This window comes from Oratosquilla oratoria, chromosome 2 (assembly GCF_046742065.1).
Source record: "Oratosquilla oratoria isolate Oo_2021 chromosome 2, ASM4674206v1, whole genome shotgun sequence".
Classification (NCBI taxonomy): Eukaryota; Metazoa; Arthropoda; class Malacostraca; order Stomatopoda; family Squillidae; genus Oratosquilla; species Oratosquilla oratoria.
Genome location: NC_134778.1, coordinates 27,978,602 through 27,997,078, shown reverse-complemented (window position 1 = coordinate 27,997,078; position 18,477 = coordinate 27,978,602). Strand labels below are relative to the sequence as shown.

At 40.0% G+C, this 18,477-nt stretch overlaps 1 protein-coding gene across 2 annotated transcripts in view; it reads right to left on the bottom strand.

Moving 5' to 3' along the window:
- Nucleotides 1–2,485: 2,485 nt before the first annotated feature.
- LOC143037936 (zinc finger MYM-type protein 1-like) overlaps nt 2,486–18,477 on the bottom strand; it is a 30,318-nt gene continuing 14,326 nt past the window's right edge. The window contains exons 1-2 of one of the 2 annotated variants that reach the window (XM_076206627.1): nt 10,089–12,061; nt 2,486–4,959 (exon numbers count right to left, since the gene is read on the bottom strand). In XM_076206627.1, coding sequence (XP_076062742.1) covers nt 3,715–4,194 — 480 coding nt within the window. In that variant the 5' untranslated portion in view covers nt 4,195–4,959; nt 10,089–12,061 and the 3' untranslated portion in view covers nt 2,486–3,714. Of the gene's footprint in view, nt 4,960–10,088; nt 12,062–18,477 lie in introns of those variants that run through there. The other variant, XM_076206636.1, reaches the window with a different exon arrangement.

Below are 18,477 nucleotides of genomic sequence, written 5' to 3'. Positions count from 1 at the left end.
GATTTCATTAAAAATTAACATAGACAGTGCAGCATGTGCTAGTGTATGGGCCCTGAGTGCTCTTGCATAAGCATGCCCAGTTAACATTTTTTCAACAGATGTACTTGCATAAACAGTACTAAAAAGTTCTTTTATTCCACTACCATTCATGATGAAACCAATTGCACCCATAAAAGATATCCATAAGTGGAAACCACCAAGACGTACAATAACATTATTTAGGTGTGAGTCTTGACCACATATTTCCACAATGTCTCGGGCCTTGATGTACAAAGGTTGATCAAAGGTAACAAAGCAACTTTGTTGCTTCAGTTCGTTGCATTTCTCTACAGCTTGGTTAAGTACTGTGTATATGGTGTCATAATTGGTAGGTGGAGCATTTGTAAAGGGAAGATATGAGATCTGGGACACATCATATGGGAAGTGTGCTGTACATTTCTCCATGTAACCATTCCAACCTGGGCACTCTGCATTTTTTTGCCATTTTCCAAGTAGCCATAAAAGCTCTGTTGTTGTTATTGATACAGTAGTGGACACTGGATTGATACTTGCCAAATCCCTGACTTTTATATTCAAGAGTCCATTTACACTTTTACTTTCAAAGGTTTTAATAGGATTATGACCAAACTGCCCAACAAACGATGCACTAGGGATCTTCGTTAATCTAGTGATTGGCTGATCTGAAGTAATATTATTCTGAGGAGTAACACACTGAATTCCTCCCATACTGTGGAATGTGTTAAATCCATCAATAGTAGAGATGTTCACATCTGCATTGTCGAATACAAACTGTGCAAATGAATCATTCGGAGGTTCCTTGGCTGGATGTTGCAAAGCAGATACTTGAAAGAGTGCTGCCTCAGCATAGGACGCACATAATCCCAACGCAGAGAGCACGTTCAGTAGATGCTTAGAGCCATACTTCTGACTTAAGTGAACAGCAAGTCCTATTTGTAGAGGAGATATGAAAGAATTTGGTCTAGCTGCTGTAAGGATAGCATGTGAAATTGCTGTACATTTCCTATTCCATTTTCTTTTATTTCCTTTCTTGTTTTTTAAGACTATTGTCTTAACAAGGCACTGGAGAGTTTCTGGAATAAGTGAATCCAATTCTTCTAGGAAATTTTCTGGTGGTGGATACTGATCTGCTTCGTACATCTGCGATCTTATATCTTCAGCAATTATTCTGGCGGCAGTCTTTACAATCCGAAGCCGTTCTTCCTTCTCGTCATGACTTCTATGATTTTCGTACCAAGCGTCAGTCAAAATTTTGTTTCCTGTGTCACGGAAACAGATCACTGGTTTTCTATTTTTGTTCACAGAAACAATAATATCATGTCCATATCTCTCTATCAATTCAGATTTTATGGTTTTATCAGTTGGTAGCTCACCCTCATATTCTGAAAAAATCTCACTGAAAGTAAACTGGCATTCCTCTCGATTTTCCTCCAAGTAGTTAAAAGCATGACTCATTGCCTCAGAAACCGTAGAGCTTTTGGGACGACCACGTTTCATACCAGAAGATGTTTGGTAGAATTTTTTCATGCAGGCTGAATGGTACCTTGCCTCAGCAGCAACTAAATCCACTACGTTACATATACGAGTACATACTTCTTTGCCCCATTCATCTTTTCTCATTTCACCAGCTTTCAAAATAGTATCCTTAACATGCAGCATCTCTATACAGTGCACAGATTCACGATCACCTAAATATTTTTTGCTTTCTTTTTTCAAAAAGTCACTTGATGCATCTTTTCCACAAAAGAGACAATCATGAAGAAAATCAAACTGTAATTCTTGACTTCTCAGTGACGTTGTCGGCACTTGCGAGGTTTTCTGCCTTGCTTGGAAAGTTTCAGCTCTCCGTTCTTTTGTATACACTTTTCTACATTTTTCATGCACTTTCACACTTTTTAGTCCTTCTAACAGAGAATGTTTTCCGTCTTTCCACTTAATGCTATAATCAATCAGTGTCTTTATTCCTTTCTCTTTAACTTCTCTAGTCTCACCCACAGAAAGCTGTCCATCGCATATTAAACATTTCCCCAATGAAGACATTTTGCACCAACAACTGCCTGGGGTTTCACTGAAGCTTTAACTATCTATTTTAATAGTTCTGAAACAAAAGAAAGACTATAATCAAGTTAGGAACTTAGATATTTTATTCAGTATAGCATACAAAGGAAATTATTATATGATCTTTGTGCACTGTAGGTATCAAATAAAGATAAACACAATCTTTTCGCACATTAAGCGCAAAAACAGTGAGGTATATCACAAAATTGAATAAAATAACTTTTGTAGAAAATTTTATGTAGAATAAATTTTGTTTCGATACATTTTTCGTTAAAATTAGTTTCTAGTGAGATATTTGGAAAAAACTGTTTTTGGTCGCCATTTTTTCAAGATGGCGGCCAAATCCGGGGGGGGGGGGGGTAGAGGGGTGCAAAATTAATATGTTATTAAGTAAGGTATTATAAACACATTAAAGCTTATTTCAGTTTTAAAAACAGATAGAAATACATGTTTTCTTCATACATTGTCCTTCATTTCAAAAAGCCAGTAAATCCTTGATGTTTTGACATTTCATGGATTTCAACCATAAACAGATAAAGTTAAACAAGAAGAGAAACTCACGATGATATATCTCAGGAAATACATCGTTCCACCTACTTTAAAATTATACGCCTATTATTATGGTTGGCAGCAAATGCATCGATAATCATATCCCTGTCTAACATCTTTGCTCTTTGGGAATTGATGTTTAATACTCCAAGATTACTGGTACGTTTGTCACCGCTGTTGATACGCAAGTAGGTTTTCAGTTGCTTTCGGCACGAAAAGCTTCTTTCACATGATGCTGAGTTAACTGGAAGAGACTAATATGTAATAGCTTATTCAAATCTATGAATGCATCTTTGTACGGTTGGAGCATAATGGCAAGTTGCATAGGTGTGTCCACTTCCATTCCCTGCTCCTGCTTTCTGGCAATCAACCTTCTTAGTTGGTGCAGCTCTACGGATAGATCTTTGTCCTCCACCCCGTAATTTGCAGCCATTCCTGATAGCTTTTCCTTGTTCAAAAAGGTTGGATGATTGGGGTTGAGGGCAGATACCTGGCATGTACCTGGCATGCAAGTACCTGGCATGCATCGCCGGAAAAACTTCTTCTCAACTCACTGAGAAACTTGTCTATCACGAAGTAGTAAATCCGTCTCTTGGTAACATCGGAGTCATTCGAATCATCATCTTGTCCTATGCCGGATGTTATGACAAACTCATCCAAGTATCGTGGGGATGCCCTTTGCCTCTGACGCGCAAGTTGTCTGCGAATCCCTACAGTCTGGCACAATTCTTCAGCATGATTTCGTAGTTGCTCCCAGCTCTCTTCGTTTCTCATCTCTGTGAGACTAGACATCACTGCTTCAACTAAATCAACTGCTGAGGCAAGCTGGAGATCGGGGGACTGGAGTTGATCTGACAAGGTTTTCGTCAAATGCAGCACTCTCCATGAACACTAGATTCGTCACAAAATGGTGATCCAGAAGGGCCCTGTCCACATTTTCCCCTTCCATTAGATATTTTAGGGTTGCAACGATGGCAGGCAAGGTCCTCTTAACAGCTTGGCAGGCTGAGTGTTGCCATGCCCATCTGGTGTCCGATAACCGTTTGAGTTCTATACGTGGTCTTTCTGGGTTCAGCTCCTTTTGGAATTTTAGAAATTCCTGATGCACCACCAACGAAGAGAAAAAATTGTACACAGTGATTGGATTGTGACGAAAAACTCAGAGATGACCTTATATTGTTCACAGTCAACTAAAACGAGGTTTAGCCTATGAGCATAGCAGTGGATGTATACAGCCTGTGAAACATCTCTTCTGAATATTTTTTGGACCCCATTGGTGCAACCCGACATAACTGCCGCTACACCATAGCACTGACCGACACAGGTATTGTGGTCAATTTTACATTTGGCTAAAGTTTCTTTTATCTTCTGGAGTAACGATTCTGCACCAAGGCCTTCAGCCGGTGTATAATCTAAGAATTCTTCATGAAGCTCCCGATCATGGAGATACCTCACAACAATAGAGATCTGCTCCTTCTTCGCTATATCCTTCGTTTCGTCCACCAGGATGGCAAAGTGCTCTGCTTGTTTCACCTCATCACTTATCTCCTTTCTGATCATACCTGCCATTATTTCAAATAATTCATTCTGTATATCGTGGTGAGTATATTTTGCATTCCCCGGACCGTTAACTTTTTTTGCAACTGTATGATCATATTTGAATAGCACATTAAGTAATTCCAAAAAGTTTCCTCAATTGTCGGATTCATCCCCTTCTCTGTGCCCTTTCTGGGCAGCATTTTGACATGCTGTATAGAGAAGTACATCAATAACTGCTCTAATGTACCGCCGATTTTCCGCCACTGTCTTGGCATGCCCAGCATCAATGGCTTGATAAATTGTTTCCCTTTGTAACTTTCTGCAATTTGAATTCTCCCCAAGCTTGCATCGCAAATTTATGACAAGCTGAAGTATCATGAGCCTTCAGAGACATGGTTGCCTTCTTCCAATTCTTGAATCCGTTGTGGATGAATGATTGTTCAGCTCGACCAAGATGGGAAGTTGTAAAATGACGACACGCAAACAGTAAACTGCATCTTTGACCACGGAATATTCAAGCCAAGAATATTGTTGGTGCCAACTTTTACTGAATGATCTTGTCTGACCACCTTGCATGTGTGAAGGATATTTCTTCAAATCAGGACAGGTAGGCTCACTATCTGGCATCAGGCTGATGTTGTTTGGCCCTGGAGGACGTCTTGTGTTATTCTGGGTACTGTCATCATCCACATTCTCTTCCAACTCCGGATTTTCAGTAGAACTAGAAGTACATGGTTCTTGATCGTCGTCATTAACTCGTTGCCTCTTGTGGGGAATTAGGAAGCGATCCATGACCTATAGAAAAAAAAAAAAAATAGAACATGATTAAAAATGGGGGTGGGACGAATTTTTCTTTAAGTACTATAGGCCCTATACATAACACACTAACAATCAGAAATTGTGTTAATTTTCGTGGCATGTCCACGACTCGAGGAAACGAAACCTTTGTATAGAAAAAATTGCTTTGATTTTTACCTCAGTGGTGGTGTGTAACAAAAAATTATAATATAATTATATGTGGTAACATTATAAAACTATAAAATAAAATTTAAAATGAAATAGAATTATAAAATAATTATATGTGGCAACACAGGGGGAATCCCCGTGCTCCGCCCTAACGGCCAGTGTTCGATGCACCGAGTATAGTCCTTTCAACCTCATCCTCGTCCTCCTTTTCCCTTCTCTCTATATTACTCTCTTCAACATCTATTATAATAAAGTAGGAATCTCTGTTTGTTTGCCTGTTTGTTTATTTGTTTGTTTGTACACGAACCCCTCCTAGGGTTTTAGAGATAGACCCCCATAGCCATAAATATTCTGATACCCTATCACTCCAGGTACTTGGATAACTATATTTAATTTAAAAAGAATATTTTGGTTAGGGTTAAGGGTTAAAGTTAGGAGGTTTATGGTGTGGGAACACGCCACTACTGTAGTATCCCCTTAAGTCGCGTAGTATTTTTTTGTGACTTAAGAATTAATATGATTAAACAAACCATTGTATGTGTCCATAAATATTATTTATATTTGTAAAATTAATGTTGCCACAAACCATGATAGCTTTTGTAAGAAGAAAGCATGTTAATGTAAAATGATTGTATAATTTTACCAAATGTTGAAATATTGGTTATTTTCATTTAATTTTAGTGCGGGCGGAAATAGTTTATTCACAAACTCCTACGTTTTTGCAGATAAACCCCTATAACCATATATATTCTGAAGATAAATAAACTAGATACATTTCTTCACCTTTTAGCTGTAGACATTTATTGTCAATCCACACACACACACACACACACACACACACACACACACACACACACACACACACACACACACACATACACATGCACATACACACACGCAAAAGAATATATACATATGATTTTGTTTGTGTATGCATGTATTTTCAAACTAGGGATTCCCAACCTTCAGGACGGGTGGGGGGCGCACACCTGGGAGGGGGAGTGTTTAAAGCTATACTTGATTTAAAAGAAAATTATTTTGGTTAGGGTTAAGGGTTAAAGTTAGATGGTCTATGGTGAGGGAACACGCCACTACTGTAGTCCCCCTTAAGTCGCGTATTATTTTTGTAACCTAAGGATTAATATGATTAAACAAACTATTGTATGTGTCCATATATATTATTTATATTTGTGAAATTAATGTTGCCACAAACCATGACAGCTTTTGTAAGAAAAATCATGCAAATGTAAGATGATTGTATAATTTCACCAAATGTTGAAATATTGGTTATTTTTATTTAATTCTAGTGCGGGCGAAAAAATTTTTATTTACAAACTCCTCCTAGGTTTTTGCAAATAAACCCCTATAACCATATATATTCTGTAGACAAATAAACTAGATATATTTCTTCATCTTTTAGCTGTAGACGTGTATTGTCAATCCACTCACACACGCACGGCGAACTCGCAGCAACGCGCGGGTAATTTGGCTAGTAAGAACATAAGAATGAAGGACACTGCAAGAGACCATAAGGCCTACACTAGGCAGCTCCGTATCTATCACCACCTGTCATCCCCATCCATTAAATGGCAGTCCCCGGTAAGACATCTAAATTCGTACACTATGTTGGTTTTAGACATGGTCTCAGTATTACTATTCAGGTTGTTTTGTATTACCAATGAGCTAGTTTTTGGGTTGGAATGCCTAGTTAAGAACACCAGGATTATAGCAAGCAATAGGGATGCACATAAACTTAAGCTTTTAGAAGCTATGTTTATAAGGGAAGATAGCCCTATTATGAATATCCAAAGCAACATGATTTCCATCATTAGCTTGTTTAACAATGCAGTGAAGCCCCCACCACCACTTCCTCTTCCTAGAGAGATTCCTTCGGATGAATTAAATCACCAGGCGACATGTCCTCTCGTAAACGGTCCGAATATATGATATGGTTTAACGTCACGCACACACCCTTATCGGGAGGCTAGGACGGTGCATCTCACAGAGGGCTTTGTAGCGTGGAATTTAATGAGCCATGCCCTTGGTTCAACCTCGCCAGTGGCAGGATTCGAACCGCCCTCACCTCGACCTTCGCCGCAAGTAACGACGCCCTAACCCGCTCAGCCAGCGAGCTCCAAATAACTCTTACACCTCCTCTCCCACTCCCTCTCCTTCGTCTTCTACCACTCTCACTTTAAACTCATCCTCACCCTTACACTCACGCTAACCTTCAAGCTTATCCTTAGCCTCATCCTTATCCTCATCTCACAACCAACCCTCTCTCCTACCTCCTTCACTAGTCCTTTCAACCTCATCCTCGTCCTCCTTTTCCTCTTTTCCCCTTCTCTCTATATGACTCTCTTCAACATCTATTATAATAAAGTAGTAGCCTCTGTCTGTTTGTTTATTTGTTTGTTTGTACACGAACTCCTCCTAGGGTTTTAGAGATAGACCCCCATAGCCATATATATTCTGATACCCTATCACTTCAGGTAATAGGATAACTATATTTCATTTAAAAAGAATATTTTGGTTAGGGTTAAGGGTTAAAGTTAGGAGGTTTATGGTGTGGGAACACGCCACTACTGTAGTATCCCCTTAAGTCGCGTAGTATTTTTTGTGACTTAAGAATTAATATGATTAAACAAACCATTGTATGTGTCCATAAATATTATTTATATTTGTGAAATTAATGTTGCCACAAACCATGATAGCTTTTGTAAGAAGAAAGCATGTTAATGTAAAATGATTGTATAATTTTACCAAATGTTGAAATATTGGTTATTTTCATTTAATTTTAGTGCGGGCGGAAATAGTTTATTCACAAACTCCTACGTTTTTGCAGATAAACCCCTATAACCATATATATTCTGAAGATAAATAAACTAGATACATTTCTTCACCTTTTAGCTGTAGACATTTATTGTCAATCCACACACACACACACATGCACATACACACACGCACGCAAAAGAATGTGTACATATGATATTTGTGTTTGTGTATGCATGTATTTTCAAACTAGGGTTTCCCAACCTTCGGGAGGGGGGGGAGCACACCTGGGAGGGGGAGTATTTAAATCTATATTTAATCTAAAAGAAAACCATTTTGGTTAGGGTTAAGGGTTAAAGTTAGATGGTCTATGGTGAGAGAACACGCCACTACTGTAGTCCCCCCTTAAGTTGCGTATTATTTTTGTAGCCTAAGAATTACTATGATTAAACAAACCATTGTATGTGTTTATAAATATTTTTCATATTTGTGAAATTAATGTTGCCACAAACCATGATAGCTTTTGTAAGAAAAAAATCATGCAAATGTAAGATGATTGTATAATTTTACTAAATGTTGAAATATTGGTTATTTTTATTTAATTCTAGTGCGGGCGGAAATTTATTTACAAATTCCTCCTAGGTTTTTGCAAATAAACTCCTATAACCATATATATTCTATAGATAAATAAACTAGATATATTTCTTCACCTTTTAGCTGTAGACATGTATTGTCAATCCACACACACACACACACACTCACACACGCACGCCAAAAATGTGTACATGATATTTTTGTTTGTGTATGCATGTATTTTCAAACTAGGGTTTTCCAACCTTCGGGTAGGGGGGCGCACACCTGGGAGGGGGAGTGTTTAAAGCTATATTTCAGTAGAATAAAATATTTTGGTTATGGTTAAGGGTGGGTATGGTATGGTTAGGTTATGGATTATTCACGAACTCGCAGGAACGCGCGGGTAATTTGGCCAGTAAGAACATAAGAATGAAGGAGACTGCAAGAGACCATAAGGCCTGCACTAGGCAGCTCCATATCTATCACCATTTGTCATCCCCATCCATAAGATTGTCTAACCGTTTCTTAGAACAACTGATAGTTTCAGCGCTCACTACATGGTTACTAAGTGTATTCCATTCGTTGGCCACCCTATTAGTAAACCAATTCTTGCCTATTTCCTAAGTAAATCTAAATTTGCCCAGTTTAGATCCATCATTGCGAGTCCTGCCCTGTAGTTTTAATATGATGACCTTGTTTGCCTCACCCTTGTTAAAACCTTTGATCCACTTGAAAACCTCTATTAGATCACTTCGCACCCTGCGTCTTTCCAGAGAGTGTAAGTTAAGGTGCCTAAGCTAACCTCACCCACATATCCATTCTCACCCTTAACCTCACACTCCTCTTTTTTTCCTCCTAATTCTCTCTTCTCCCCTCCCTCCCCCCTTCACCTACCCCTCTCTTCCCTCCACCTCACCCCGCGGTGATCTCCACCCTTTTCCTCAACCATTCCCCCTCTCTGTTTCCCTCACCCCTACTCCCATATCCTCATCACCTCTCCTCCGCCTACAGTCAATCAATCAAATCAGCCATTCTGAGTCCACTGCTGAATAAAGGCCTCCTTCATAGCATTCCATGATTCACACGACCGCGCAAACCACTGCCCCATCACTCCTGTAAACTTCTCTATATCATCTCTCCACCTTCTGTCTGGTCTCCCTTTTCCACGCTTTCCATCATCGCGGCGTCCACTCAGTAACCGCCTACAGAAGTCTCCACAGATACTCCATTACACACCTGTAGACACTCGGAAACCTGTTGGACGAATAATCCCCATATAATGATTCTCTTCTTGGACGTTTGTCCTCTCTCCTGTCAATTTGATTCATCTTATGCCTCCGCGAGACGGGGATAGTTTAGTGGCCGTTAGTGTTAGTTGCAAGTTAGTTTCCCTAACGACAACTAAGCGTTGACACTAGGATAGTTTTGAAGCAAGTTTACGAAGTTTCAGTTGACATTGGGCAGGTGGAGGGGTAGTTTGCATGTCACTAGCACTAACGGTTGCTAAACTAGTTCCATGGAAACAAGGCTTTAGAAGACTTTCTGGGACATAAATAGCTGATAGATAGCTCTTCTTTGAATTTCATATCAGCAGTTATAAGTAATTTTCATACCAATGGTTATCAATCATGAGTCCATTTATACAATTTACATGGAACCTCATCAGCGGCGGCGCCAAGGGGTGCAAAAAAAGTGCCCCCCCCCAACTGAAATGAGCAAATTGAAAAATTAGAACACTCATTAAAATAATTTTATTAAGTGGAATTTTTAATGGCCATACCATAACCTCCTCCCCATCTGAAATGAGGACAATATATGTGTATTATTACGGCGTTATGCAAATTCAACTGTTTTCATTATATATGACCCACGCCTCACAGCACCTGTAACCCGTTGTAGAAATGTCACACATTACAGATAGCCTATCTGTAATGTGTGACGTATATATGCATAGCCTATCTAAGATAGGGCGTGGCCAGGCGTGGCCAGGCAACAATATCATTCCCAAAGTATATAGACCAGGGGTTCTCAAAGTGGTCAATCGGAACATCCAAGGGGTCAATGAATAGCCAAGGGGTCGAAAGGGGATCGATGAATAATTAATCAGGGGGTCGGTGAATGTTTACTGCGGGAGTAGAAGAGACCATTTAAAAATAATTTCAAAATACAAAATTACATTGTATCAATGGTTATGCTAATAAACATTTTTAGTTAATACCAATCATTGCTTTAATACTGATAATATAATAATACTTTATAATAGGTTATTATACATTATTGTAGTGCAATTTATATATACATATATATTATATATATATATATAATATATATATATATATATATATGACGCACCCAAGTTATATCACATTTGACCTCTGTCACACTCCAAACTTCATCATAGTTCTTAACTCTTAAACTTTTCTTCGCATTCATTCTTATCTTCTACCCACGTTGATTTTTTCTCTGTCATATTTGAGATAGTACCAATATGAATGGATCGTATTTATATGGAAAACCAGATATAACTGATATTAATGACTAATGAGACTGAGTAATTTCTTAAAGACGCAATAGATGAAATCAATTCAAACTAATTAAATAAAATAAATTGAAGTTTCAATTTTACAGCCTTCGTTGTCCGTGCAAGTTTGGTATGTAGTGTCCATAAGCAAGATGCATATTTTAGGCGAAATTGCGTTCTTGGCAACTACAAACTTCAATCAGTTTGATTGGAGACACTTTGAGGAATTTCGTGGTTGTTATTCATGCAGTTTCAGTTTGGTTGATTGTGGGTTTGTTTGTGATTTTGTACATGCTGAGGTTTTTCAACTTGCTGTTTCAATCATGTAAATCGTTTTCCCCACATGGAGATGATTTCACTTCATGTATCTGTTTTATATTGTAGTGCTGCTACTGATATATGGGCATTTTTATGCATAATTATACAAAAAATTGTATGTGTATATAGGAAAGCCCTTCCTTACTTAATTATTGTATATATTTATTGTATATGTATCTCCTTTATTGTATATGTAACACTTCTTTATTATACATGAGTACTTAATATCATCATATATTCATTGTAAATGTATTGTATAAGTAAGCCTATGTACTCATTACATTATATAAGTGCCCTATACACAATTATATAACCGATTATATATACGTCATTAGGCGTACGCTACAGGCCAATTTTACGTTCCATAGCATTAAGGTATTTAATATAATGTTACCCTCAACCCTTTTGCATGCATATTCCTCATTATATGTAATTGTTCTCTTGTTTCTATATATTCTTATGTATATACCTAGAGATGTTTGTATGTATTGTTTTGCCTAATCTTTTTCCCGCCTGGCAACAATGTATCAGGAAGTAGGGCACGGGCGCGTCATGATGCCAATGCTAGGCCCCCAAGCTTTCGCTTGTGACAGATTACTTTCTGCCATACTTGTGTGTAGACTTACGCAATAAACTCCTACCAAAAGTTCTGTGTGTTTGGCACTTACCACATGTACTTTCCACTGTTCTTGTTTCGTTGTGAAGCACATGCTTTTTCTTAAATTCACAGTTCCACTAATAACTATACAGGCTCTTGTTTCTTAAGGATGTTTCTGGTTGTTGCTCGCAGCACATTAGCGCAGGGGGACCCCCTCGGTTTCGAGTCCAATATTACAATATTGTATTTTAAACGAATCCAGCGACCCTATCAAGATGACACTGTTACTATACTATAAATGTTGTTATTTGACAATAATATGAGAGGTACAAAGAAAAGAAAAGAGAAGTAAAGCACAAGGTAAAGGAGGCAAAGAGGAGAGCAGATGTGAAATGGGGTAAGAGTATGACAGAAAATTTTGAAAGTAATAAAAATATGTTTTGGAGAGAAATTACACGAGGAAGAGGAGGCGAATCAAGTAGAGAAGAAAAGGTAAAAGGTGCAGATGGAGAGATGATAATGGAGAAGGCAGTAAGGGGAAGATGGGCAGAATATTTTAGGGAGTTGCTAAATGTGAAGGAGGATAGGGAGGGAAAGGTAGTTGCAGTGGGAAATGCTAAAAAAAATGACCGTGGTGAGTGAGGAAAATGGAGGAGAAATAAGGAAAGATGAAGTGAAGGCAGTTGTTAAGATGATGAAAGCAGGTAAGGTACCTGGTCTGGATGGATGCCATGCAGAATGTCTAAAAAAAGGATGTACAGTGATAGTGGACTGGCTGGTGAGGTTATTTAATGTTTGTTGGAGAGAGGGTAGAGTGCCGGAGGACTGGAGGAGTGCCTGTATAGTTCCACTTTACAAGGGAAAGGGGACAAGTGTGAGTGTAGTAGTTTCAGAGAGATTAGCTTGTTAAGTGTAGTTGGGAAGGTTTATGGGAAGATCTTGATTGAGAGAATTAGGAGAGGAACAGAGGGAGTAATGGGTGAAGAACAGTGTGGATTTAGGACGGGTAGAGGTTGCGTAGATCAGATTTGTGTGGTAAGACAGATATGTGAGAAAGCTATAGGAAAGGGGAAGGATGTTTTTTTGGGGTTTTATGGATCTGGAAAAGGCTTACGACAGGGTAGACAGGAAGGCACTGTGGGAGGTTTTGAGGATATACGTAATAGGAGGAAAGCTTCTAGGAGCTGTCAAGAGTCTTTACGAGAGTAGTAGAGCATGTGTCAGGATTAGAAATGGAGAGAGTGAGTGGTTCGAGGTAAAGTTGGGACTTCGTCAAGGATGCGTTATGTCACCCTGGCTGTTCAACTTGTACATGGATGGGGTGGTGCGAGAGGTAAATACAAGGGTGGTGGGTCAGGGATTGGAGATGGTTAAATAAAATGGAGAAAAGTGGAAGGTGAGCCAGCTGTTGTTTGCGGACGACACTGCGCTTGTGGCAGGATCGGAGGAGGGATTTAGGACGTTGGTGATAAAGTTTGAGAGTGTGAGAGAAGAAAGCTGAAGATAAATATGGGTAAAAATAAGGTGATGAGATATACAAGCGGTGAAAGGGGCAGCAGACTGGAAGTGAGCATAAAGGGAGAGCAACTGGAGGAAGTGGATAGTTTTAGATACTTGGGTGCAAATGTGGCAGGAAAAGGTGGAGTGGAGGTGGAGGTAGAATGTAGATTGAGAGAAGCGAGTAAATGCCTTGGTGGATTAAGAAGTGTAATGAGGAATAGACATTTGGAAATGGATGCTAAGAAGAGACTGTATGAAGGAGTGATTGTGCCAACAGCACTGTATGGAGCAGAAACATGAAACATAAGAGAGGAAGAGAGAAGGAGATAATCAGTCGCTAAGGCAGAGGTTCGAGTTCTTGCAGTGGATCTAATTTTCATTTGTCACAATGACACACACACACGTCGGATTGACGGCGAAGATTGAAACTCCAAAAAAAAAAAAACCACGCAATTATCGTTGATTTCAGCGACGATGGAGTATCTGTATTATATTAGTAGGGAAGGAGAAAGCTCGTGTAGTGGGCAGATTAAAAAAAAAAAAAAAAAAAAAAAAAAAAAAAAGGAGACATCATTGAGGATAATGGAAGGAAATGAGGAAGAGGAGGCACAAACCTCAAACGTCAGAAAGGGTGTCCACAATAAAAGATGTGCAGACGACACAGCTGATGTCGAACAAGTAAAGGAATTAAGAGTAGAAATGTAGATAAGAGCAGCTCAATAGTAGAGATAATTATTTATATGGATTCAATGAGGGAGGAGATGACAACCTCCCCCGATTAGCAAGTCTAGAGGAAAAACTAACAAAAATGAACGAATCATGGAAGGTTAGGTTTAGCCAGCTCACACTAATTACACAAAGAGTTGATAAACTGGAAGAACTAAAGGAGAACCAAAACCTAGATAAAGAAATAGAAGAATTAAAAAGACAGTTAAGAGAGGTAAAGGATGAGAATGAGGAATTAAGGAGGAATAATAAAGAGAATAAAGAGTCCATAGCAAAAGAGGTAAGTGGTTGGAAAAAAGTCCAAGAGGATAACAAAATTGAATCTAAAGATATAGAGAAACAACAGATGAAAGAACACAATAAGGACACAGTTATTAAAGTGATGAAAGAGAAGGAGAATATAGTAAGAGATTAGCAGATAAAAAGAAATGTATAATTATATTAGGAATGGAAGAGAAGCATAATCCAAATAGTACTACAAGAGTAAGGGACGAGAAGGAAAAAGTAAACAAGGTATTAAAATAGTTCAAGAAGATGAACAAGAAATAGAGAAAGAAATTGAAGAAATATATAGAACAGGGAAATACAGTATAGACAAGACCAGACCAATTGACGTTAAATTCAGGTCACAAAAGACAACAGAGAATGTCTTATCAAAAACAGGGAAACTAGCAAAAAGTGATCAGTACAAACAGGTATGGATAAAAAGAGATGAATAAAGAGGAAAGAGAGGAAGAGAAAACAAAAATAATAGAAGCTAAGGAAAAAAAGCGAGAACAGAACAGAGTCAAAGAAAAATTCTATTGGAGAGTAGTGGATATGAAGGTGAGGAAATGGTTCATACCAGAGAAAAACAGGAGGGAAACAGGAAACAAGATGGAGGTAACAGAAAATTAAAAGTGTCTTTCATAAATATAGATGGTTTAATAACAGTCTTGAATGAACTGAATGATGACCTGAAGGAAAAAGAACCTGACATAATTGGAATTTTGGAGACAAAATTGAAAGGTCCATTACCACCCAACAATGTAGGACATGGCGCATTTAATTATTGGATTAGAAACAGAGAAGTAAAACAAGTTATGTTCCTGATTAAGAAGGATATAAATGTGAGGAATGTCACATATGGAAAGAATAGAGTGGAGATGATTATGATGGAAACAGAGGACAGGGATAAGCAGAGCAAGAAGTTTGTGATATATTATGTGGCTCCTAAAACGGCTTCGTGGGAAGAGAGAGAACAGAGAAATATGTTAGAAGACACAAGGATAACACTAAATAACAAAATGGATGGAGGAAGACTAGTTGTTGTTGTTGTCGTTCCCTAGACTGTCTGTCCGAGCAGTCCCGTCTCCCCAAGGAATGCTACTGCCGAAACTGGGTTTTCCCACAAATCCTTTTATAAAGTGTATGTTGTGTTGTTTGCGTGCATGATTGTGTATAATGCAGTCTTCCATTATGTGTTGTATGGTATGGGGTGAAGTGTTACATCCTGGGCAGCTGTTCACAATGCGGTCATCCAGCCTCTTCTGGTAGCTTTGAAGTGCTGGGTGGTGGCCACACCGCAGTCTGGCCAAGTGGACTCTGTCCTTTCGTGGGAGAGAGGATTCAGAAGGGTGGATATCAGGGGGTCTGGCATGCAGCAGTGTGTTGTCTTTCAGTGTGTTAATGGAGCGGTGTGTGATATGATTATGAATATGTTTCCGGAGGCTGGTATTTGGTGGTTGTGGAGGAAGAGAAGAGAGTATTTGTGCGTAATAAAGGTCTTTGGGTGTTGTTTTAATGTTTCTTGGTGTGTGTGGGTGTTCTGCTATGTAGTGTAGCGGGTGTGATGTGTTTGTGGTGGCTGCGGCAAGTGTTTGTGTGCCTCTCATGTCGAGGTGGTCCTTGACTTTGAGGACTTTTGTTTCATGGTGTAAATGGCCTGTAGGTATTGTATTTGTGCAGCCTGTAATTGTTTTTAGGGCTTTGTTTTGTATGATTTGAAAGGTGTTGTGTCTCACTGAGATTAGGAGCCCATGCAGGACTCGCATAATTCAACACTGAGCGTATGCATTGTTTGTATATTGTTATATTAGTTTCTTTGTTTTGTCCAAATGTCGTTCCAGTGATTGACTTAAGTGCGTTAAGTCTAGGTGTGCATTTGTTTTTTATGTTTGTGATGTGTTGTTTGAAAGACATGGATGTATCGTATGTTACACCAAGAATTTTCGGTGTGTTTGTGTGTGGTATTAGAGTGATGTTGATGTAGAGATGAGGTATGTATTTGTGTTCTATTGTCCAGTTGGTGAGAAGTGTTGCTGTAGATTTTGTTGGAGCTATTTTGAGTCTGTGTTGAGTGTATCAAGGTATGGTTGGATTATTTCTGCAGCTTTGTCTGTGTTACGATGTGTGCATGTGATTGTTATGTCGTCTGCGTAGGAAGAGATTTGTATTTCTGAGGTGTCTGGTGTGGGTAAGTCATGCATGTATAGATTAAATAGTGTGGGGGATAGAACAGAGCCATTCTTAATGTTTCTGATGTGCGATGATTGGCCATTATATGACACGTAAGCATTCCCACCTGCCAGATAATTGGCCAGCCATCTTTTGGTGTTATTGTGCATGTCTGTGTTATATATTTTATTTGTTAGGTTGTGGCGGGGGATAGCATCAAAAGCTTTACTAATGTCTAATGTTATGAGAAGTGTTCTGTGGTGGGGCCTATCTGAATTGATGCCACCTAAAATTCTTTGTGTGAGGTTTATCAGAAGAATGTTTGTGGAGTGTAGTGGCCTAAAACCGTGTTGTGAGTCAGCAAGGGGAATATGTGGTGTGACAAGTTTAACATCGGGCCCACGAAACGTACACCATCTACAACATATACAGGGGCCTGAGAGCAGAACCGGACCTTGGAGAAGTGTGTACTCTTGCTGCGGACAGGCTCCTCATCATAGGAGGGGACTTCAACGCCCACCATGAAATTTTGATGTCGTCCCAAGGGCCCAATGTCGCTGGGCGCCACTTAAGTTCAGTATTAGACGAATGCCCTGACATTGCGTTGTTGAATGATGGAAATCCGACGCACGTGCGAGGTGGACGACTTGATCTGACCTTGGCGACGGCCACTCTCCTCCCTAGGGTAACCTGGGAGGTGCATCCTATTGTCACTAGCGATCACTTCGGTGTCTCTGTGCACATACGGGATTCACCACCCATACCAGCTGTCTTACCTGTTCCCAGGTGGAAGACAGCTTTGGCAAACTGGCCAGTGTTTGAGAAGTCTGTTGAAGAATGGGCAGCGTCCTACGTTCCACCACAGGACGTGGAAACGTTGGAAGCTGACTTTTCTGCAGCCATTCAGGTGGCTGCCAACAGAGCCATCCCAAAGACTCACCAATCCCCCAGAGAACATAAGAACAGCTGGTATTATACCCTCGAGGTGAGAGAGGCCAACCATCGGGTGAACATGCTTAGGCGTGTTTTCCGACGGCGCCGAACTCAGACCAATTTGGCTAACTTGCGCGCTGCAGTTCATGACGCTCACGTCATAGCTGCAGATGCCAGAAGAGCTAAGTTTCTTGAATGGTGTGAGGGCTTTACTGCTCACACCTCCCTAGCAGAGCTGTGGTCTAAGCTCCGTAAGGCTACTGGCAGGACTCAACCACGACGCATTCATCATGCCCCTGATGCTGAGGCGAAGCGGCTGGTGCAGGAGTTCGTCTCTCGCTCCAGCAGCACCTCACTCCCGCAGTGTGTTCAAGACACACTGCAGGACCTCCAAGGAGTGAGGCGCCATGGTGTTGAGGACATGATGAGTCGGTCGGATGATACTGATACTAGCTTTACGCTTCAGGAGCTACGGGTCACGCACAAGACCAGCTCAGACACGGCACCTGGAGAGGACCTCGTCACCTATTCCATGCTGGCCCACCTTGGGCCAGCGGGTGACGAGGCACTTCTAAGGGTGATAAACGCGTCTTGGAGGACTGGCAAGCTACCAACAGCCTGGAAGACGGCAATCATAACGCCAATTCCAAAGCCAAAGGAACCTAGTGCTTACCGCCCCATCAGCCTGACAAGCTGCATGGGGAAGACAGCGGAGAGGATGGTGCTAAACAGGCTGCTGTGGAAACTGGGCCCATTGCATGAGCATATCCATGCTTACTGCAAAGGCACTGGCACAGCAAACAGTATAGCAACACTCCTCAATGCTGTCAGTGGAACACCGTCCATTGTGGTCTTTTTGGATTTGGAAAAGGCGTTTGAGCTGGCCAGTCCACTTGTGATATTAGACACCCTTGCTCGTAAGGGCGTAAAAGGCAAGCTGCTTTCTTGGATTGCTGACTATCTCAGTCAC